At 36.9% G+C, this 25,046-nt stretch overlaps 1 protein-coding gene and 1 long non-coding RNA gene across 2 annotated transcripts; one reads left to right on the forward strand and one right to left on the reverse strand.

Annotated features, from left to right (window-relative positions):
- The first annotated feature begins 15,859 nt into the window (after window positions 1-15,859).
- On the forward strand, window positions 15,860-16,402 carry LOC147489683 (uncharacterized). Its single transcript, XM_086574702.1, has one exon. The coding sequence runs from the start codon at window positions 15,860-15,862 to the stop codon at window positions 16,400-16,402; it is 543 nt and encodes a 180-aa protein (XP_086430828.1).
- Window positions 16,403-20,276: 3,874 nt separating this feature from the next.
- LOC147489684 (uncharacterized) lies at window positions 20,277-24,698 on the reverse strand. The gene is made up of 2 exons (XR_015203082.1): window positions 24,482-24,698; window positions 20,277-20,610 (listed from the first exon to the last, which is right to left on the reverse strand). It is a non-coding gene; the product is annotated as an uncharacterized LOC147489684 (long non-coding RNA).
- Between the last annotated feature and the right edge of the window lie 348 nt (window positions 24,699-25,046).

Here is a 25,046-nt window from a genome sequence, read left to right on the forward strand (position 1 = left end):
TCTGTGTTTGATGGACTATTCAGACTTACTTCAGGGTAGGGGTGCAAGTGGATATCTAGAATCCGATTTGAATTCATATTCGAAGAATATAATCGGATATTATCCGAAAATTTCGGATATCGGATTCGGATTCGATTCGATAATTTTTTATGTCCGAACTGGTTTTGGATTCGGATTCGGATAATTTTTTATGTTCGAACTGGTTTCGGATACGGATTTGGATATTGCCAACATCCAAAAATATCCGATCCGATTTAAAAAATTAATAGTTGTTATGAAATCCGTGGGCTTATATGGATGCCCACCATTGATATGTGTTATCCTGATAATCCTCTATCTTGGTATTTATCCTGATAATCTTCTATCTTGGTGTTTATCCTGATCATCCTAAATCTTACTGTTTATCTTGTTAATCCTTTATCTTAGAAAGGAGGTTACCTAGTTGTATATAAAGGTAGCCTCCTCCCATTCAGATTTACCTCAATGAATAAGAATTCTCTCTATCTCATTCCCTCAATGATTCAATACATGTTAAGTTAGTGTGGTGTTCTCTCCAAATCGGTTTAATTCTAACAATAGTTATTATATATAATTTATTTATTTATTTATTATTGTATAAAATATTATATAAAATCATAAGCTAATAATATAAAACTATAATAAAAAAATAATAATAATAAATGACAAATATATATATTTATAATAGTTTTTATAGTGGTAAAATGAATTATTCAAAGAAAATAAAATTTTAATTAATATTAATTTTCGGATCGGATATTATCCGATATCCGATTCAGATAAATTTTTGGGTTTTTTAGACTTTGGTCCTACACATAGTTGGTTTATTAGACTTTGGTCCATAAAAACTTGAATATTAGACTTTAGTCCTAGTTCTGTTTGTTCACCGTAGTCAACTCAATTGACTAACAGTCAACATGGTCAATTAGCTTACATACGACTGAGTTGACTAACGGTGAACAAACAGAACTAGGACTAAAGTCTAATAAACCAACTATGCGTATGACAAAAGTCTAATAACCTGGACCAAAGTTTAATAAACCAACTATGCATAGGACCAAAGTCTAAAAAACCCTAAATTTTTTAATATCCGTCGGATTCGGATATCGGTATAAATTTTCGGATTCGGATTTGGATATAGGCATATTCGAATCCGAACCTATCCGTTTGCACCCCTACTTCAGAGCTAGGAGGACCAATTGTTTGCCTATTCCCATGGTTGACCTCCAAGTTGGCTGGAGTTATTGTTTGAAGCTAAGGCAGTTCCAATGCCTTACTTGGAGTCCTTGTGCTTATTTGGAGAGTTAAGTTAGATGATTCTTGCAGCAACAAAGGGGGATAATATTGAGATCTCTCAGTGGGTTCAGGGGATCAGAAAAAGCTAATTATGTCCTAACTCTAAGCCATCATCTACGTCTAAGCTATAGCATATGAGAAATTTTTAATAACTGTTTGTTTAGTTGATAGTAGATTATGAAAGATTTCTTAGGGAGTCCGAGGATTCAAGTTAAAATTCTAATGTTACACAACTATCTCTTAACAAAAACCCCATTCAAAGTGTTGATGTTCTTGAATACTTATCGACTGTCTATAGACAATATATAGCTTGCAAATTCAAGGATATTCTATAGCTTATTATCTTACCTTTGCAGGAGCAAGTTGCAATTTCTTACTATATATATACAATTTATAGCTCACACATTCAAGGATCTTATATAGCTTATTATCTCACATATGCAAGAGCAAATTGTCGTTTCTTGAAAGTATAGATGGGAAGATCGAAGTAAAGAACTTGATCGTGTGGGAAATTATGAGAACCAGGACTGAAAGTATATATAGAAATTCCAATTGTATTATTTTGTTTGTCAATGAATCCGGAAAAGAGATTGGACTTGTACAGAAGCAAAATTGGAAATACCGAAATACACTCGAACCCTTCGGCTATGTGTTCCAAAGAGAAATTGGACTTGTACAGAACCTATTTTATGGAAAGTGGAAATACCAAAAATACCATAATACACTCAAACTCTTCAAAGAAATTATGTGTGTTGTGTTGTACAGAATCTATTTTCTTCAAAGTGGAGTTAGATATTGACTTGTTGTGGACTCTGTAAAGATTATGTATATTTACTGATGTTGCATATGGAGCAGACTTATATAATTTTCCGAGCGAAATTGAAGACTCCCCACTTTTCGCCAGGCCCCGAATCTCTAGAATGTCACCTGTTTGCTCTGGATAATATACTATTTGATTCTCTGGCATTTTCATCAATGTTGATTACCTTGAATCTGGTATGTATGGTTCATCAGACTGCTTTATTATGATAGTTTTAGATAGTACATATATTTAAGCTATATTATGGTAGTTTCGCATAGTACACATACTTGGAATCGATTGAATCTTCGATTTTATATTGTTTCTGAAAAAAAGCTCAACATATTAAATATTTTATGCCCTGTCAAGAAAATATATATAAGTCGAGACTCGAGAGAGAGAGATAAGCGGAGGCAGTATAGAAAGCTTTGCCAATTTGGAAGTCTTTAGGTTTCTCAATAAGTCAAGAATTTTAATTGAGAGAGAAGTCTACGTGGCATTATAGGGTTTCTCAAGAAGTCAAGAATTTTAATTGAGAGAGAAGTCTATGTGGCACTGTAGGGGCTATTATAAAATGTTAATTCTCATATTAGAGTGCCACCTAGGATAGAAAAAATTCTCCATTAGAGGGCTCTAGTTTAGTATATAGATAGTAGATATATCAATTGGATTCTTCCATTCATCGATAACTCAATCTAGTTAACACTGGTCATTAAATTCTTCTATTCATCCACAACGAAAAGTAGGGGTGACTTCGGATCAGATCGGATCGGATTAACTACCTTTTTCGGAATTTTTCCAAATTTTTTTCGGAACCTAATATGCTAGCCAAATCCGATCTAATTTTTTTTCGGATTCAAAAGATATTTCCAATTTTGAAACTTTCGAAAATTTCGGAATAACTCGGAAATTTCAGAATACTTGGTAAATTTTCAAAGATCTCTTTATTTTCAATTATTTTTGGAATATCATACGCCAATGTTCATTGTAGGGAGAGAAAACCATGTCCACAACACCAATGTACCAACAACAATACGCACTTGTTTACTGAGAAAACTCATTTTCATTCAAACAAGTGATCCAAGAAAAAACGAGAAAAAGAACCTGCAGCCACCAATAGCAAGCATTGCATTCTATTGAGGTCTGGGTATTTGTAATGTTTCAATCTTTTTTCGTGTGTGGAAATTGAAACGTGAAGTGTCTGCATAAATAATGGATTATGGTCTTGGACTCTAAGCGGCTTTTACATAATATTCTATCTATTGGAATTTGGCTTTTGGATTGGTGCGAAGTCATTGTATGACTTCAATGACATTTTTTTTCATATCATTGTTGTTATGATTGACGGCGGTGTAATGACAATAGAAGAGGTCCAATTCAAGTGGGGAAGTAGCGGCTAGGTTATGTTTTGTTTTGTTTTGGAAGTAAAAACTAGAAAATGAATGAACGGTCGAGATCTAATCAAGTGGATAGTGAGAGAAGTATATATTTTCGGAATAAATTGGCAATAATATCGAAATTTCGATTTTTCGGATCGGATCGGATTTTAGAATTATATCCAAATCCGATCCAATTTTTTTTTCGAATTTTCGAAATCGGAAAATCGGCCCATGAAAACTACACCTTAACTGCACCAATTTGGTCGGATTTCGGAAAAATCGGAAATTCGGCAAAAAGAGACACCCCTAACGAAAAGTAATGAAAAACAACAAAGGTTATAAACGCCAGCGCCAAAAGTAAATTAGCAAACTTTAGCCCAATCAAATCACCTTTAGCCCAATCAAATCATTCAATTCATCATAGTACACTACACAAATAACATATATCACCACTGCCTATTTTGTAATAAAAACTTTATAAGCAAAACATATATAAAACAATTGTGTTTGACAACGAACCTAATAATGCACGATCAAAGCTGTTATTCTGCACATATTCATAGACTAAAATCCTATTCTTTCCTTGAACACAACATCTAATCAATTCAACAAGGTTTAGATGCTTGACATTGGTGACCACGTCAATTTCAGTAAAAAATTCATGCACCCCTTGCTTCGATTCGGTAGAAAGTGCTTTCACAGCAACTTGCCTTCCACTTTTTTAGGATTCCCTAGCAAATAGAAACGAGAAAATGAAAATTTACACGTAAGGACTATTATACCTGGCTTACTCTCTAAATTTCGAACGTGATGCTGAAGTTCATAAACATAGGAAGAAAATACCATTCGTGAAACATGACATCGACAAGAAGAGAGTTATATAAGCAAGTATTTCTAAAGTACCCAATACAAAGACCCAGGGGAGAAACTCAAACACTTGAGTATCAAGTTGTCCATGGTCTGTTGCATTTTCAAAGTTAAACAAGATTTTTTTTTCTTTATATATTTTAGGCCTACTTAAATGATTAGTTTTCTCACCCAACTACACTTAACCAGTTGACAATTAATGTTTCATGACCAGAGATGTGAATGCAGCTGAAAAAATGGTTGAAATGGTGGAACTAACACACTTGATTGAAAAAACTATGCTTACAGATCCTAGAAGGTTACTCACACACCAAACGACATAAGGACAACGCAACATTAAGTGTTGGAGTGAGAACCCTTTCTTGCTTTGGCCTGTAAGTATGATAGCTAATTACTGTTTTTCCTTGTCCTAGGACCTCTTGTCCTGGTTCAAGAACGGTGGTGTATATTTTTCTAGGTTACATTGACACGGACACTTGTACTAGTTCAAGAACGGTAGTGTATATTTTTCTAGATTACATTAACACGGGCACGCGTGTTGGTGTCCGACACGGATACGGGATGTCGGATACAGCGAGCTATAAGAGATTGACTCGGAGAGTCGGGGACACAGCGAATAATTAATTATTTTTTTAATAATTATAAATTAGAAGTTTTTTTTTTTTTTTTTTTTTTTTTCAAAAAAACAAGAATAAATTGGGGAGAAAAGTCTTACATACAAAACAAATATTAAGCGAATAATTAATTATTTTTTAATAATTATAAATTAGATTTTTTTTTTAGAAAAACAAAAATAAATTGGGGAGAAAAGTCTTACATACAAAACAAATATTAAAAATATTAAATTGATTAAAGTGATATAAAAATACAAAATGAGCTTACAAAGTTCAGAAATACACAATGTTAGAAACTGGACTGTTTTTTTGGCCCAATTTGGTTTATTGGCCTAATTTGTTTTTAAAATGTCTGTCCATAATATTAGAAAGACTCAAGTCAAACAATTTAAATTACAAGCCCAAGTAAAAAGCCCACTAGGGCTTAGAAAAAGCCGATCGTGCTTGTCCCTCTTTCCCATCTCCTTCTCCTGCGACTGGCGGCTGCTTTCTCCCTCTCTCTCTCTCTCTCTCTCCCATCTGTTGCTCGGTAACCATCATGTACGTTATTAGACAACCATCTTGCTCTTTCTCTCCCATCTCCTCTCCTGCTCTCTCTCTCTCCCCCATCTATTGCCGTATCTCGATGTTTTAAGCCGTATCGACTATCCGTGTCGACACACATTTTTTTCAGAATATGCCGTGTCCATGTAACCTAGATATTTTTCTATTTCTTTAGGGCCAAGATTCTAACAAATAGGCGGCTTAACGGTTACCTGTAAAACCAAAACTTTGTAGAATATGGATTCTTTTAGGAGCCAGATGGAAAACAATTAAAGTGTGAAGACACCGAATAAGTTAAAAACTTGAATTAGAACCACTGATAAAAGATACCAGAATTGGAGCCAAACTTGCAGTCTATTCTTCAATTTAAGACCTGAAATAGTAAGAACATAAATCAAGGTTAAAAACTCACCATGACTGAATAATTGCAAATTCAGAATGTTCTTTAGTCTACCTTGTCTGGTCATTCGGAAATAGTTTAGTTAGCCTGCAAAAGGTAGCTGCAATTTCTCCATTAACCAAACAAGGCATTATTGCTGAGTATTTCAGAAGTATTTCTCTATCAACTAAGAGCATCTCTAGGTGGACGTATCCGTGGTCGCATTCTTCAAATTTGAAGAAATGCGTCGGAATTTTCCGGAATTCCAACTCTAGGTGGTTGCATTCGTGGTTACATCACCTGCTTGTTCGCATTCTTATTCGCAAATTTGGCAATTTGAATGCGGATGCGGAGCGACATTAGTAATGTCGCGCGCCATTGCAAATGTCGCCCCAAGTTTTTTTTTGACTTTGACCAGCACCAGGCGCCAGTGGTACTGGCGCGCGCCACTACTATTGTCGCGCAAGTTATTTTTTTTTTAATTTTTTCAATTTGGTGCGACATTAGTATTGGCGCGTGAGTTTTTTTTTGAATTTGGGGGCGACAGTGATACTGGCGCGCGCCAGTACTAATGTCGCGCAGGTGGGTTCCCAATGAATTTTGCGACCACGAATTTGCGACCACTTAGAGTTGGTCGAAATTTGCTATCAGATTCTGTGGTAGCATTCTTCAAATTTGAAGAGTATGCTACCACCACCTAGAGATGCTCTAAGCAAGTATTTATGAAGTAGCCAGATTAACACCTTCCGTTTTAATGTTTTATAGAGCAATCATATACATCTAGCAAAGTGCTTCTGAAGGCATGAAGTAACTACAACATTCAGTTACAGTGTTACCAAATAGGACACCAATGCTTAGCGGGCTCAACAATTTCATCAACGTCATGACCCCACAAAGCAATTTTGCTATTAAATTTTAGGATATTCTCGTGGTAGCCCAGATCTAAATTTTATTATGTCAGGCAGTCTGACCAAATTAAATGCCCTCTCTTTCAGCACCACATTTAGCTACAATAAGTGGAGGTCTAACGCTATATTATAGTCTTACAGATCATTTTGGTTTCAAATTTCGTCAACTTTATGAATGCCAACCCTATCTATCCATTGTTTCTCCAATATCTAGCAGAGCTTTGACAAGAGATTCAACTACATTATTGCAAAGACAGAAATGGAGGAATGTATAACAAGGATAAACAGTAAAGATTAAACAAACTACCTGCTGAGAGGCATTGCTAAGTTGCTGCTCAAGATCCTGCAACTTCTTTTCCTTCTCTAAAAACTCCTTATCCTCCTCAACCAATGTTCTGGGATATAAGATGCACTGAGGGAACTTAACAAAGTTCTAGTCCATCTAAAAGACATACACTAACAATCACGACTAGCTATATGAGAAACTTGTGTGCAATCCACAAGGTGATGTACAAGAGACAATTAGAGCAACGAAATATTAAAGTGGTTGGAATTATACCATCCTATATATACACATGTAAGTACCATGTTGACCACGTGTATGATACTAATCGTGGACATCCTTGCTCATGCTTTAAAGACACTTATCTATTAACTCAAGTAACATGGGTACAACCTTGAAATTAGTTTTGGAAATGCTTACCTGAAATCTTTCACGTTACTTTGTTTGTTTCTTTAATCTAACAGCTCTATCACTATCTCATATTTGACCCAAACTCATATTTGACCCAAACATTAACAAAGTCAACTTACCCATACTTCTTTGGAAAGAAGTATTCACCTGCCAAGTTCATCAGATAAATAATTAGAAGCAAAACATATAGCAGTATATGGTTTCAAAATATCATTCTACTTAAAAGTGTTAATTTTGTTTTTTTCCCCATTTGATAACGTGTAAAGCAATTCCTACTAGAAATTCTCAAACAAGTCAAGCAAGAGAGTTAATCTTTTCATTATCTTGGACAAAAGTGATGTGCAGGGTAAAAGGAACAAAAGGTTTAATAATGGACGATTATGTGCATATATCTAAATGCAATGTATGTCGCAAGCTATATAAACTGACAAGGCCAAACACCTCTTTCTATAGTTTTATTTGTAAATAATTAGAGTAAATTTTCACATTAACTGATTTTCGTGGGTATTACCATTCTCATGGGCTGTTTGGTAAAAATAAGGCGTGAATTAGAATTCCCGTGAGAATAGGAGTATAGGACTACTACTTTCGTGTGAGAAACGGGAATAAGATTTTAGGGGAATTCTCTCAAAGTTAGTTGTGGAGTTGTTACGTGCCTATAAAACCACAACTCAACTCGCCATCGTCTTCACTATTCGAGGTAACCATTCTCATAAAAATTTATGTTTTTTTTTTTTTTTTTTTTTTTTTTGCTGATGTTAACCATGTCTTCTTCACTTCACTCGCTTCTTTTAACATTTTGTGATCAGTAAAGTTATTTTATAATGAAGATTTGTCACTTTTATGGGCTTTTTGTTTCGTGTTCCCATATATTCTATGGCTTGTATTTTCTTTCTTCTCCCAACCAATCCACCTTGAAAAATCACGACGCAGTTTTCTATAGCCCGACAAGGATGACTTTGGTTTCAAGTCAATATCCATACAACCTTTTACTCGAACGCATTGAAAGTGCCACCAAGAAATATAAAAAACCTGATAGGTGAGGGGCTTTGGGTCCGTTTACCGTGGCACACTACGATGGGTCCGCGAAGTGGTCGTGAAGGTTCGGTCGAAGAACATCAACTCGGGGAACTTCGTGAATTTGAAAATGAGGTAAACAGTTTGTGCATTTCACATTGTTGTGTAATTTTTGTTTTGCAACAAGCTTAACAATTCACACCAAAAATTTGATTGAAACGTTCTTTTGAAGAAACTGAATGTAAACACAGTAATGTAATTACCTGTCACAGCCCGAATTTCTAAACAATTAAAAAATGAATAATTGAAATATAAATATCTCAACCATCACTTGGTTCAATTGTCTAAAAACCCAGGCTATGACGGGGGGATACAACACATGTCAAAACCTAAAACCCACATCACAACAGGATCAACTTAACAACAAAAATCTCCAAATTCCTCAACTATCACATTATTAAAAACTTTCTTCCATCCCAATACAAACATAAACAAACTTTAAGAATAACAATTTCCAACATCGTATTCTCATGTCATATAAAAAATGTAACCTACGTTATTACATCCTTCCAAAAGATCAGACCTAATAAAAGAACTAACGGACTGCTCCAGGCAAGAATCCAAATCACATGCCGTGGTTCCACTTCCTTCAACCTATGTTCCCAAGAATACACCCACGTTGCCAAAACAAAGCAAATATGGGTCAGCAAAATGGAATTTGCTGGTATGAGTAGACTAACCACATATAAACATTATCATACTTTAATTATCCAAACAATCATGTTATATTTTCCCATAACTTAATCATTCACAGCTTGGAAGACAGGTAGTTCCGTCATTTCAACCGGCATAGCTTCTTCCCAAGCAAAACTTCCATTATATTAACTCATTCAAATCACTCGTTTTAATATCTAAATCATTGCATTAACATTTACCGATATCCACTGCTGTATAAGGGTAGGACCGCGTCCCTGCACAAAATGTTATTAAGTCCTACCCTCCTGCAAAAGAAAGTTAGAACTTCTACATAACATATGTAGATATTATTTTAGGTATTCAAAAGTAAACCCAAACACACTCGCACAATCAAATTAATTTCTCTTATTAATTAATCAATTACTTTTCTTATACACATATTTCACAACCTATGTACCTTAGGTCATTCCCGCCACATTCAAGGAATACCCAACCTTACATTCCCGTACACTCAAGGAATACAACTAACCCTGGGGCTTAATACCTTAGTTCCTCTCAGGGTAGTCCAAACAATCCGGGTCATTCATGGCACATTCAATGAATACCCGGGTCATTCATGGCACATTCAATGAATACCCAATTATAACGCTAACGGGCCATTTATGGCACATTCAATAAATGGCCACCTAACATATGACGTCAACAGTCATAAAACTCAATTCCAAAACTTGAGACGTGGAGAGTTCAAAAAGGGTGCGGTAAACTTATTTACGCATTATTGAACTTTATTTCATATATTATTTCAGAGAACGAAAGAGTATCTTGATTCATGTATTTTTGGTTTACGCGTTATTAATTTCATGGATGTATAAGTGTCATAACGCTGTATATCATAAGAGATTGAAATATCATGTAATAGTTAATACACGTACACACGTATATATATACAGGTCTTAGCCTAAAGTCAAACACCTATCCCAATAGACTTAATCATAGCCAAGTCAAAGGTCTTTATGACTATGTCTCTAAAAAAAATATAAATCTTGTCACGTGTCTAAAATACGCCATATCAACGTCAAATCTTTATTTGATAAAGACAAACCAATTTATCGCGGGCTTCCAATATTTTAAAGATTTGATTTGTCCATACAATCTACAACATAAAACGTAGCACAATTAAACAGTCAAAAGTCCACAATCAAAGTCCAAACCAAAGCCCAAAGGTCTAACTATTTAAAGACCCAATTTGGATCTATATTAAGTCCTATGGACTGGCCCCAAACAATATTAGAAATTGGCCCCAAACACTTAAACTGAACTGGCCCAAAACTAAAACAAAACCGGGCCCAAGCAAAACAAATGGTTTAGGCCCAAACAACTTAACCTAAACTGGGCCCAAACTAAACAATCTAATAACCAAAAGGTTATAACCCGGTCCAAAGGAAACTAACTAAGGCCCAAGCCCAACAAAAAAACAGACACAGTATCGTCTCTTCCTCCTCCATCTTCCTCACAGCAGCCTCCACCACCGGATTGACCACCACCAGCCACCCACCTTTGGCCCTTCAAAACCCAGCGGTTTTAACCCCCATGAAAACCCCCACCTACCGATACCATCATAACCCGATTCCCCTCATCTTCAAATTCAACCCCCGACCGCCATTAACGCAAATTCCAAGCTTTTCCCAAACTTTAATAGCACCCCTTAACAGCCCTCACACCCTACACTAGCTACCCCATCACCAACAAACCATTCAAGCCGACAAATTAAATATAAAACATCACGAGTTCGACCAACATCATAACACAGTAAATATAATACTAACGGTTCAAACTATATTGGAGGATGGGCGTGCCGCCATTGACGCCCTCTAAAAGCTTCGACAGCACCCACGAAAACCTCCAGCCACCACAAATCGAAATCCCACTACCTAACCCACACCACCAACAGCAAAGTTTTCTTAAATAAAACTGGCGAGTTCTTGTTGGCCGCCATTGATGCTCTGTCGAAGCTCCCAACAGCCTAAATTATAACCGACTTTACTAATACAAAAACAGAACAAATCATGGACGAGAACGAACAGGAAAAATCACAGAAAACATCGTACTCTCGCAAAACTGTTATACTCCCGTAAAACTGTTATCTCTGAATAAACTGTATAGGCGATATGCGAGAAAAAGAAAACTAAAATACTCACAATAACAGTTTATATGGACAGTAAATTCATAAATTCTAAACAGGCGAAAATCATAGTTCTAGTAGTGGTGAGAGTTAACTCTACTCACCTGTAGCGCTCTCCGATTATCAACCAGCTACCAGGAAAAACCTTCCTTTCCTTCCTTCAGTAAAACTCCCATTTTTTTTTTACTAAAACCCGTTTTTTCCCAAAAACTCTACGTGAGAAAACTCCCCGAAAACTTATCCATTTACCTACGGGCTTTTATCCGTATCTGATAGTTATCTATATTCAGTTTAACCTATTATTATTATTATTATTATTATTATTATTAGGAAAACAAAGAATAAAAACACGGGGTGTTATATTACCCATGTTTGTGGGACACCAATTTCAGCCCATTTCAAATGGTGTTGAGTTATTTCACCACTTTGCCAAATTACGAGAAAGTTGTTTATTCTTATCTTGTATTTTTGCTATAAAAGCTTTGATGCCATGCAAAAGTTAAACCTAGAGGTTTATTTACTTCTGTTGGTTTTTAGCTTCTGATTTGGTTATAACTGATGACTGTGGTATATGTCTTTCCAATTAGTTCCCTTATGTAGATTCAAAAATTCTATGATTGCTAGCCATGTTTTGACATCTTATCATCATATCATAAACATATCCACAGCTGATAGTCTATCTTTGATCTTATTATGGTTAAGTTTATCACTACTTGACCTGAAGAACATTTATTTTTATCGAACCCGAAAGAACATATCTCTTTTATTCTTACCAAGTTTTTAGTGAATATAGGAAAAATTGCATGAATTCAGGTCCAACAGTTCTAATTCGTCTGCTACATAAGTGCATATGGTTGAATTCAAGCAAGTGGGTCTATTACATTATTATGTTCAAGAATTTTACATGTTTGTTTATTTGTATTACAGCTAAACCTTCTGTCAGCTATGTGGCATGAGAATTTGGTTCCTCTTATTGGATACTGTTATGAAAGTGATCAACAAATACTTGTCTACCCCTTCATGTCGAATGGATCTCTTCAAGATCGCCTCTATGGTACCTTTCAATCTAAATTCCTGAAAAGCTAGTCAAATAAGTCAAGCTGTGTTAAAGTGCCATGAAATGGTCAGTTTTCTATATGAACATCTAAACTTTTGTGCATGCTCTACATTCTCCCGGTGATCCACACTTCAGATCAGTAAACTGTTTTATTCTAACTACTTTTCATTTGAACATTTTTATTCTTAGGGTGTCAAGTAGGTCCTGGTGAAACTTGGTGAGAAAGGGCCAACCTTATTCATAGAAGGCGGAGAGGAAGCAATCAGGCAACCCATCATTGCTTTGCCGCAGAGTTATTGATACAATTGGTGCCGGTGATACTTTTTATCTTTGCTTTTCTTTGTTGCACTAATAGAGGGCAAGTCCAAAGAGGAATGCATGAGATTTGCCGGTATGCTTGCGCTTTTTTGTTTCATTTCATTTTTTGTTTTGATCTTATTCGTGTTTTCACAAAATTATCGTGCTATTATTGCAGCTGCTTGCAACATCTCTTTGTGTTCAAGTTAAGGGGAGCAATTCCAAGCATGCCCGAAAGAAAAACGATCTTGGATGCTCTCCGGTCTCTTTGAGATCAATTCCTATTGTCAAAGCAGCATAGTTCTTTTAACGAACTGCTCAAGGCCTCAACTTATATATAGGCATGTTGAAGTGACAGGTTAGATACTGAAGAATGCTTGTGCTGTTGAGTGGTCTAGTAGATCCTCAAATACAATATACACGTCAAAATTTTGTAACGGCTTCTATACTAAATGGAAAGTTTACATCATACAGTTCAGTCCTAATTCTGTATTTCACAAGTTCAATGTACAATAGTCCATTATTAATTTAACAAATTCAGTAACAAAAAAAAAAATCACTTTTTTTATGACGACTGATCTTCAACACACTAGTAATCAACTCCAAATATTTTCACTTCACAGTACACCAGGTGAAAGGGCCAATAGTCCAATACACTACAATTTCACACCATTAAAATTCGTGTTGCACCAGCACCCCCAAGTCCCACGTTGTAAGGTACGAAATTTGATTCACATTTATTGTGCTTAGGAATGTTGTAAGGTATGAAATTTGATTCACATTTATTGTGTTTTGGAATGACTATTATTTTGGTTATATGGAATACTCGAGCAAAAAAAATTAACAAAAATGGTATAGAAAATTGATGTGAGAATTCTTAGCAACCAAACAACATGTAGGAAATTGACACCGAGAATTACCAAGAATTCTCACAGTTTGCCAAACAGCCATAATTCTCACATAATCATGAGAATCGGATTCCATTAGAATTCTAACTCTCACGAGAATTCCTCTCGTTTCCAAACGCACCCTTAAATGGCAAGATGGGCAGTTTTATATTTAGCTAATTTGCCTTCTATGAGATCAAACTTTTCAGGCTACATATAAATAATTATTTGTGTGCGCCATCTGCCATGTGACACTTACAAACAAGTTAACTGATCTTCATCTAAGAAACATTTTTGTAAGCATGTCTGTTTGCATTTTGTAGCACCATGTGCCATGTATGCAACATGAGCAGCTAACTTGAGCTACATCTGAGCTAGAGTCTGCCAGCATGCTCCCTCAAACTTAATGTTTCATTTAGTGTACTGGAGCGATATCAAGTACATGTATTTTTACTCAAACAGAAATATTACGAGAATGACGCCACTTAATGCTCACCCCTACAGACGGCCTGCAATTGAATACTCGCATTTGGCTGCACCGTTAAGAACCTCATCTCTCCGTGCATCTAACTCAGTCATCTGACCAGCTCTAAGGAAAACCTTAGTTTTTCCCTGCAAGTCATTTGCAATTATTCATAAGGAAAACCGTAGAACATACAGTCTTGCATTCTCAAGATCCAACTGAAAACATGATCATCAATATAATGATACAAATTCAAACATATGTAACAAGGAGGGAAGCAACTACACCTCATGCCAAACACTCGATCCAATAAGCTAAAAAGTATACCATAGTTAAGAGTGTCATTCTTACCCAAAAAAAAGTGAAGAATGTCGTTTATAAATAAAATGAAGAATATTAACTACCACAGAAAAACTTCTGAGATAGTGAGATAGGATTGTCCATGTTCTCAAGGAAGATGATTAAATTGGTTCTCATTTCTCAATGAGGGTTTAAACTAATAATGGATGTTTGCCAGGAGAATTTCATGCTTTGATTGCTGCATGATAGGTCAATACAAAAGAAAACGTAAACTAACAATAGAACTGAAAAAAAAATCAGATGACTGATTTATATATATCCACATTGTCGGACTAGAGTGCTTTCACTTAGTAGTAATATTAGCATCCAACATTCAAAGGTATATTACAAATTTAATGGACACTTGTGTTGATTAACTGTTAAATTTTAAGGTATTTGAACCTTAACTAGTTCTTGGTCGATCAAAATCCAAACTTATTCGTCTATAAAATGTATACTACATATTAACCTCTACTACAAGTAATTAAGATGGATGATGCCACTGCAAAAAGGAAAAGGCTGTCGTTTGCTAGATTTTGTATTGAGTTTCCGGTAAATTATGAATACAAAGACGTAATCAACGTCAAAGCTGGGAACTGAGAGGTGGGAATCCCTCTGGAGTATCCATGGAAGCCGATCTCGTGCACAAAATGTAATAAGTTCGGGCATGTAGCCGATAAATGCAATGGAAGATCCACAAGAGTTTGGGCACCAAGGCGTCCAGCACAGGAGAGGAGGCCAGAGCCACAGAGAAACGAATGTGGAAACTACTCAACCAACAGGGGGCTTTGGAACAGCGGAACATACCTCTGAGGAGGAAAATGTATGTGAGACTATGAGGGTTGAGAATGCCATAAACCCACAGAGAGAAGAAATGGCGACAGGAATGGAAATTGTTCCATTCATTCAGAGGGTGAGGGTAGAACCCAGGAACAGTGCTGCAGATGTTGAGGGAGAGCAAGAGGATGAGCCAAATCCAACTACTGTCTCCTGGCAGAGTGATGTGTACTTTTTCGGGCTCAGAAGGAATAGGAGAGCACCCAAGTCTGGAGTTTGCAGCAAATACACCCCCTCATGAAGTTCCGCAAACAAACGAGGAGGAGGTAAATTATGCATTACAGCATAACATGTACGCCCAGCTGGTAGAGGAAGGGGAGGAGCTCGAGGATGATTTATCAGAACTAGAGGAGGAACTCTTCGGGGATAGCAGTTCTGCCCCTATGGTAACAAGATCAAATGTAACCCCTGCAGTGGAAACAAGATAAAAAACTCAACAAAAAAGAAACAAACAAGCAGGTCGACCGGAGGTGGAACCTAGTGTACAAGGGCCGACTCAGAATAACAAAGGGGGTAAGAAGAAAGCGGGCAGGTCAAGAGGGTCGGGGAAAAAGAACAAGGGTCACTAAACTTCTAAGTCTTAAATAATGGTGAAGGTATGTATATGGAATATAAGGGGTATGAATGACTTAAACAAAGCTAAGGATCTAAATAGCTTTAGAAGAGAGAAGAAGTTAAGTTGTTTGGGTTTATTGGAAACTAAGGTTAGAAGAGATAAGTATGAGTTGATTATGAGTATTTGCTGTCCAAACTGGGAGCACATGAATAATTATTCTAGTGACCCTTCGAGGAGAATATGGTTAGCCTGGGATCCTGATGTTTTGGAGGTAGTCAAGCAAGTGGAGAGTTCTCAGATGATCCACTGTACTGTGACCATGCTCCAACAAGCTAGGCAGTTTAAGTTTACTGTGGTTTATGCTAGCAATGCTCGGGCAGAGAGATTATGTCTATGGGAGGAAATAAGTGCCTTGCACTATAACCTTACGACTCCAAGCTGCGTGATGGGGGATTTTAACAATGTTTTGCTGTCCTCGGAGAGAATAGGAAGGGACCCAGTTCACCCAAGGGAAACAGTACCTTTTGCCAGATGCTTGAATGATTCTGGATTGTATGACCACCAAGCTACATGATGTTTTTTCACTTGGACAAATAATGGAGATGGAGCTACTAGAAAATGGTCCAAGTTGGACCGATGCCTGATTACTATATATTGGGCTAACCAGATGAACACATCTAGTGTAGAGTTCTTGACAAATGGAGCATACTCAGATCACAGTCCCATTATGCTTACCATGTCTCACGTGGTTAGACCTTGACCACCTTTTCACTTTTGCAACTTTTGGAGTATGCACTCTGAGTTTCAGGCAACTTTATTGGAAAGTTGGACTATGCCTACACAAGGGAGCCCTCCTTACATGTTTAAAAAGATCAAGCGCTTAAGAGTTCTTTAAAGCAATGGGCTAGAGTGAACTGCTCAAACCTACAAAGGGAAGTCAAAGCAGCAAGGCTTCAGTTAAATGAGATACAAGAACAGCTCAAGACCAATCCTCTCGATCAGGTGGCTGGTGCGCTTGAGTTTTCTGTCAGAGATAGGTTGATTCAGTTGATCAAAATGGAGGAAATGGATATGAAGCACAGAATAAATATTGACTGAATGAAGTATGGGGAGAGATGCAATAAATATTTCTTCAATGTGATGAAGGAAAATAAGAGTCGAAGGTGGTTGTGGGCTATAGAGGATATGGAAGGCAACAGAAAAGAAGGGCAGGCAGATATGGCGAGTGCATTTGTAAAATACTACACAAGGATCTAGGGAGTTTCGTCTACAGCAACTTGTACATCACAGTTCCTGAACAAGTTAGTTTTGAATGAAGTAGATCAAGAAACGGGGGTGCAACTCACGGTCCAGATTACAGGAGAAGAAATAAGACAAGCATTGTTTGAGATGGATGATAACAAAGCTCCAGGACCAGACGGATTCAATACGTTCTTTTTCAAAAAGTACTGGAACCTAGTGGACGAGGATTTCTCAAAAGCTATTAAGCATATTTTTGAACATAACTGCATTCAGAAAGGTACAAATGCCACATTAATATGTTTAATACCTAAATGCATTTCCCCTGCTAGAGTAGATGAATTTCGACCGATTGCGTGTTGTAATATCATCTACAAGTGTGTTACTAAGATTCTAACAAACAGGCTGAAGTATGTATTTCCTCTTTGATTTCATGTAACCAATCTGCCTTTGTTCCGGGGAGAGCTATACAAGAGAACATCCTCCTTGCCCATGAGCTTTTGAGAGGATACAAAAGGAAGCGAGGGTCTCCGAGATGTACCATAGAGCTGGATATAAAGAAGGCCTATGATTCAGTTAGATGGAGTGCTCTGGAGCTGATTCTTCATAGATTTAAGTTCCCACAAGCCTTCATAACATGGATAAAGATGTGCTTCACCTCTCCCTCTTATTTCATTTTAGTGAATGGCACCCTAGAAGGTTATTTTGATGGCAAAAGAGGTCTGCGCCAGGGCGATCCCATCTCCCCATACCTCTTTGTTTTAGTCATGGAGGTTCTGAGCAGTCTCCTAAACCAAGGAATGAGTTCTAAAGCATTTCTCCCCCACTCAAAGTGCAAACAGAGGCAACTCTCCCACCTGTGCTTTGCTGATGACGTACTCTTGTTTTGTAGAGGTGAGCCGGCCTCTATTCATGCAGTCAAAGATATTCTCTCAGTTTTCTCTCAGGCTATTGGGCTGAACCTTAATTATGCAAAGACAACTATGATGACTGGCAGTATTTCGTTTGAAGAAAGTACAGAGTTGGCAGACATCCTAGGCATCGCACTTATCTTTCCCCCAGTTTCATACTTGGGGTTGCCTCTGACCTCTGCAGGGCTGGGCATAAAGGACTGTCTCCCCCTGATTGAAAAGATCACTGCGCGCATCTCCAACTGGAAGAACAAATCCTTATCTAGAGTAGGAAGGCTACAACTTGTGCAATATGTCCTTTCGTCTTTTCAAACTTATTGGGCACAAACCTTTGTGCTACCAAAGACGGTCCTTGAAAGAGTTGGGAAGATTTGTAATAGATTTCTATGGGCTGGGCTAAACATGAAGAGGACCATGCACCATGCTAGTCACGCGACTCTAAGGCTAGAGAAAGATTAGGGTGGATTGGGGATTCTAGATCCTCTCACATGGAATAAAGCTGCCATATGTGGGTTAGTGTTGAAGATTGCACAGAAAGGAGACTCTTTATGGGTCAATTGGACATGGGACCAACAAATAAGAGGGAGGAACTTCTGGACTATGAAGGTTCCAACAGATTCATCGTGGGTGTGGAGAGGCATTCTGAAGCATAGACAACTAGCTATGAAGTTTGTAAAATATTTTATCGTAAATGGGGAGAGTACAAGCTTCTGGCATGACCCTTAGTGCCACTCTGTTCCTCTAATCCAAATGGCCACTGCTCGAGCCAATCTAGGAGAGATCATTCCAGAGAATGCAAAGGTGAGTGTCATTATAGAAGACAATCATTGGAACCATGTGTTACAAGGGCTACCTGGGGAAGTTAAGGATCTAATCATGGGAACGGGAATTAACTCCTTAGACAAGGACACTGTTATATGGGGACCGAGCAGTACAGGAGAATTCAGTGTCAAGTTTGCTTATGCCGTTATCAAAAACATCAAACCGAAGGTAAAATGGTTCAAATTGGTGTGGGGGAAGTTGTCGGAGCCACAACATTCCTTTACTACTTGGCAGGCTTTCGCTGGATGCTTACCTACCTAAAACAGGTTGAAGCAGAAGAAGCTCCTGTCTCAGTCGGTCTGCATCTTATGAAACTTTCATGAAGAGAGTACGTCACATCTCTTCTTCGACTGCCAGTTCTCGAAGGCAATTTGGGAGGAAGTGAAGGAAAGTTGGGCTTACCAAAGACAGCCCTGGGGTCACGAGAAGAATGGAACTACCCGTTTAGCGGTGCCGTAGATGCAATTCTATGTTCTCAGAAGTGGTTAGGGCCCTGATTTGTGCTGCGGTGCATGCCATCTGGTGTGAAAGGAACAGGCGAAGGCAAAAGGGATGGGCCAAGACAGGAAAAGAGGTCAGTGATAATCTAAAACACACTATGAAGGAATACTTGGCCAAATGCTTGATAGAAGTGACTGACAATATCCAGCTGAGAATTCTTTTACAGAGGTTGGGTATCTCCCCAAGATACCAACAGAAGGAAACCAGGTGGTGTAGTTGGGTAAGACCAGAAGTTGGCGAGTTGCTACTTAACTCTGATGGGTCGGTGAAGGACAACATCGCAAGATATGGTGGACTGATAAGAGATGAAGACGGTCAACTGAAGGTGGCATATTATGGCAGATTGAGACAAATCTCAGTCTTATACCAGGAGCTATAAGCCATAGTTGTTGGTCTAAAGGCTGCTCTCGAGATCAGTGCGAGGTATATCAAAGTTGCATCTGATTCTCTTAGAGCTGTAAACATAGCAAACGGGAAGGAGCAAGCACCGTGGCACTGCAAGAATCTAGTAGCTGAGCTTAAGAGCCTTAGTATTTTGTTTGTGTCTGTTAGAATAGTTCATATTTTTAGAGAAGGTAATAGGGCAGCCGATTACTTGTCTAAAGTCTATGACTATTCGGATATGGATGTGGTGTACTTTATACCTCCCCTAGACTCCATTCTAGATTCCATTGTAAGGGAGGATAAAGAAGGAACTGTGTACCCAAAAGTTAGCTGATCTATGAATAAAGGTTGGGGTATCCTTAACCCCTAGCTTCTTCTAAAAAAAAAAAAAAAAAAAAAAAAGATGGATCTAATAGCAGATAAGATTAAAATTGCTCACATCTTCAGCCAAGGGGTTCCAAACTTCCAATAGTCTGTGTAATAAAACAAGTGCAGACACACTTGTTTAAGAAAGAGCAATAGGAACCACTCAAAAAGCAATAGATTCAAGCACTAACTGCAAAATAGAACACATTAAGTATAATCAGTCACTTAAGTGATTTTGTCTTAATTGTATATATCAAGTAATGTCATACTATTACCGACTTAGTGTATGATACTTTGCAAACTCATCAATAAGCCTTTGCTTCGTCGGTTTGCCGGTTTTAGCAATTACAGGCTTAGCCATTTTAGCTACTACAGAGTCTTCAACTAGAGCAATGTCTCACATGTTACCTTGAGTTTTCAGATGAGAAGAGCTCAAATAACCTGTCCAAATGTTGTTTCCACAAGTGGCTGTACTAGACCAGAAAAATTCCAGCATGAATATATAGCAAGAGTTTATTAGAACAGTACATCCATGCACATAGCCACATAGGTAACCAACCTGAATATAGCAAGAGGTTATTAGAATTGTAATGAACTAGGAATAAACTAGCAACAAATTAATTACAAAAGGAACAAGTACAAATGATTCATCCTCACAATGCGATTCTTACATTGACTAGAATGTATACTAATAATATACTTTAAAAATGGGGGTGCATCAATTACCTAACTAATGAAAACAAATTTTGCACTTATGGGTCCTTGGCTTATAAAGATTGACATAGTATGCGAAGGAAAATGTGTCAAGTGATCTTCACTTAGTACAACCTTTTTCTAATAAACCGAGATGTGTCAAGAATAAGAAAAAAAAAAAAAAAAAAGTACTAATTCAATCAAAATAAGAAACAAAAACCTACGCCTCTATTTCCTTTGTACTCGCCACTTTTTAGCGTCAACTCCTTTCATTTGTTCTTCTTTAAATCAAGATACTCTTTTAACATCAATGCTTCCAAAGATATACATTCGATGAAGTAGCTCTTAACAAAATCATATTTATTTGATATGGATATTATAATGAGGAGCAATTTTCCAGATATAATTTGATTGTTATGAGAAAATCCAAAATCCTTGTAGACAAAACCAATCATTAATTCCGGATATAAAGAAAAAAGGCAGGATTTCCACTTCAATGGTGGGAAAGGATTGTGACCTACGACCACCATAAGCAACACAAACAGTACCACAACCTCCAAATATGGATCCCACGCCAATGGACTTTCAAGGGTCAAAATGCCAAGCCAAATTAAGGCCAGAAACAATGAATCAAAGATGAAAGACACAACAAACAAAATAACAGGCTAATTAACAATGGTAACAAGCATAGCAAAGAACGCATTGAATCTAACCATATAAAATGCAGAGCAAAAAACCAGAAACAGTGGTAGTTGTATTATCCCCTAGAAATCCCACCTTAAGTCCACGTTCTCCATTGGCCTGCATGTTGTTCACAGTTCACGTGTCCTTCACAATGGTGTTCCTATTCCCATACCTATTACCAAAACAACATTGTATTTCTTGTGATCTTGGATTGGTGCATCTAATATTACCAGACATAAAAGAAATTAAATATATGTCGGATTCACAAATTTGGCATTACACTATTCTAGCTAGACTAAGTGTATGTCTCATACCTTAGGTTGTTCCCTCCTTGCATCTAATCTGCTCTAAGAAGTCTACTTTCCAGACCATAGGTGACATGCTTGACACACCTAAAGTAAATGATAACAACAAAGGTTCTGAGAAACCCCAAATAATATCAATTTACTCCCTATCAAACTATCAGATAATATTACAAGAATCCTCGCTGTATTTGAAATATGTAAATTCAAAATAGGGTGCCAAATCTTGTTAAAAACTGTCTTAAGCTGCCTTGTCTAGTCACAAAGAGTTCGTATGTGTGTGCTAAGGTGAATGCCTATAAGGGTAGAAGTAGTTGAGAAGAGATGCCTGTTTTCCATATCAAGTTATCCAAAAATATAAGTTTCTGATTTGGTGCTTGTTCAACACGAAAGACAATTTTGAAGTATGTCGTTCACACCATTCAAGGAAACAAACCGCTGTACAATTGACAAACACCTACTGCCCACTCTTGTATGTGAACACTTGTGCTTTCAGGTTTGGACATATGAAGTGCCAAGACATTTCCGATATACACAGCAACCTTAACGTAGAGGAAACATAGAAATACTTTCTCAAGAAGGTCAAACGGCAACCTAAAAGAAAATTCCATACAAATTATACATTCAATCATGTATATAAATGAGAACTTCATCAAACTTAATCAGTTTTGGAGCGAGAAGACCAACAATAACAATAGACTAGATCTAAGCACCAACACAAGTAACCCATAATTTGAAAGAAACACCAAAACCCAAAACTTCACTTCAAGAACAATGCTTTAGTACAAAATTCAAAACCCAAAGTGATGAGATTCAAATTATACAGCTTCATTAATTAATTAAAAACATTGAAATATATTATTAAAACCTTTACCTAGGGATATTGCAACCTTTGGGCTGCCATCTATATTTATGAAAATCACCATCTTGTCGGTCATTTGTGAAACAATTAAATTGTTCATCAATAATTAAGAGGACAAGAACCAGGTGAGTAAAGAGGGTAAAAATCATCCTTTACCCAATTCCCATCAAAGATATCACAATGCATCAAAGAACTAAAACTTCCCACTTTGTTATTCTTCAATTTCTCATCTTTAGTACTATTACCACTAGTAACACTAGTACTAGAACTGTTACTATTAGTTTGTTTAGAAAGTGATGAAGTATAATTATCCACTCTGTTTTCACTGTCTTATCACTGTCTTATTCATAGAACTAGCATAGCAATGATTTGGAAATCCGCAATCATGTTATACTATATTACTACTTATCCACTTTCAATATGAAGACCAACTATTTAGTAAAGACCATAAACTGACCAAACAGTGCGAACTGCAAACAAAAATCGTTTCAAACAAAGCAATCAGCAAGTTCTAACACAAAAGACTAATCTAACACAAATCGTATTACCACGAATGGCATAGCTTCTATAAATGATGATTAAGAAATAAAATGCAACTTATAGGCCATGGACTATGTTCCAAACTTATTTACTTGCCAATTCCCTTGCTCATCTAAAAGCATCCATACTCCTTAGCAATAAACTAATCCAACTTGGACCACAAAACATTCCACTCGATCTATATCATGCAATTCTTAGTCTCATAAATGGAATAAGGTCTTGTTACACTAAAACAAATTTAATTTCCAAGCTTTTGAAAAAAAATATTTCATCCACATGTTGGACTTCTTCCATCAAACTTATGTTCTAGAGCACACATTAATTCAGCATAAATAGGAATTGAACAAACTAGTTGATTCACCTTCGGCAAAAAGGTAGTTTTCACCCTCGAACTTGTCGCGTTGCACCACTTACCCCTCCCCCAAATTTCACTTTAGGCAATTTTAACCCTGGACTTGTAAAACGTATCCAGTTCCATTTTTCCAGTTAATTTCCGGCACCTAAAGAGTGGCGTGGAGTGACGTGGAATTATGTTTCTTACGTGGAATTTCTAATTTTGCCACGTAAGAAAACATAATTCCACGTCACTCTTCAGGTGCCGGAAATGAATTGGAAAAATAGAGCTGGATACGTTTTACCAGTCCAGGGTTAAAATTACCTAAAGTGAAGTTTGGGGGGTAAGTGGTAAAGCGCGACAAGCTCAAGGGTGTAAACTGCCTTTTTGCCATTCACCTTTCCTCAATCCACATCAAATCTTCCACTTCAAATGACACCGACCAATTCACTTACCAATAATGATAATAAGCTAGTAGTAATAATCAACTTTCTCCAATTTACCATTTACATGATTTGACAAAACTTTACAAGTTACATATTAACATTAATCACTTAATACAAACGAAACACCTTACATGATCAAGTAAGATTCAGTACAATGATATAAAATTTTCACCTAGAAAACTCCTACTCCAATTATTACTTGTTGTTTAAGGATTCAGCAAGTAATCAAATCGACTTATACAAAATTACAGAAAGGACATGTTCCATCGAACTCATCATTTTAATGTATACATGATATTCATTAGAATCACAAAGGGTTTCAAAAAGAAAGCAAGGTCATTCAGGATACACACAAGAACACCATTAAAACCAGAAAATCCAACACTAAAAAAACATAATAACAATTTTACAGTGAACTCATTGAAGGTTGAGACGATCTCAACAGATAAGAAATAAACAGTTATAAGGTTAAACAACAACAAACAACTATTTAACATGAAACATGCCAATCTGTTTTTGATTAACCAAACCCCATTTCCAAAGAATTAAAAACCCTAATTATTAGTTACCTCGGCTAAAGCAATCTTTCTTCCACATAACAAACAATTTCGTGTTGAAATATTGAATACAGGTCTGTCCTTTTCGGTACCAAAGCAACTAACTTCAAAAATACTAGGAGATTGAACAAAAAATATCTTATTATTCACGAATTGAAAAGGAAGAAATCGAGGAAGAAATCAAGAAGGAAGATGATTATTACCCAATAGTGGCAGCGGATGAGGCACGGGCTGAAAATAATCCCGCTTAAATTTTCACCTTTTTTTTGTTTTCTTTTCCCAAATTTCGCGTGCGCAGGATTTTCAGCTACATATTTTGAAGGATAAAATCGAATAACCGGGATGAAGAAGTTTCAATTGTGTCACTAAGCTACCCATTAAACCACTAATAGTAGCATACTTTAATTAAACTACTACAGATAGCATATACATTAGTATTGAACAATAAATGACATATAGAATCTAGTGAACGAGATTAGGCACAGCTGGAATAGGAGATAGTGTTGATGGAAAATTCGGTGGGACAATTGGAGCTTCAGGAAGCACCTATGACCTATTAGCTCGAGACATAGTTTCA

The sequence above is a fragment of the Coptis chinensis genome, chromosome 7 (genome assembly GCF_015680905.1).
Source record: "Coptis chinensis isolate HL-2020 chromosome 7, ASM1568090v1, whole genome shotgun sequence".
Taxonomy (NCBI): Eukaryota; Viridiplantae; Streptophyta; class Magnoliopsida; order Ranunculales; family Ranunculaceae; genus Coptis; species Coptis chinensis.

Excerpts from the sequence above, each read along its gene's own strand:
- LOC147489683 (XM_086574702.1), top strand. The coding sequence starts at position 15,860 with ATGGTGAAGGTATGTATATGGAATATAAGGGGTATGAATGACTTAAAC.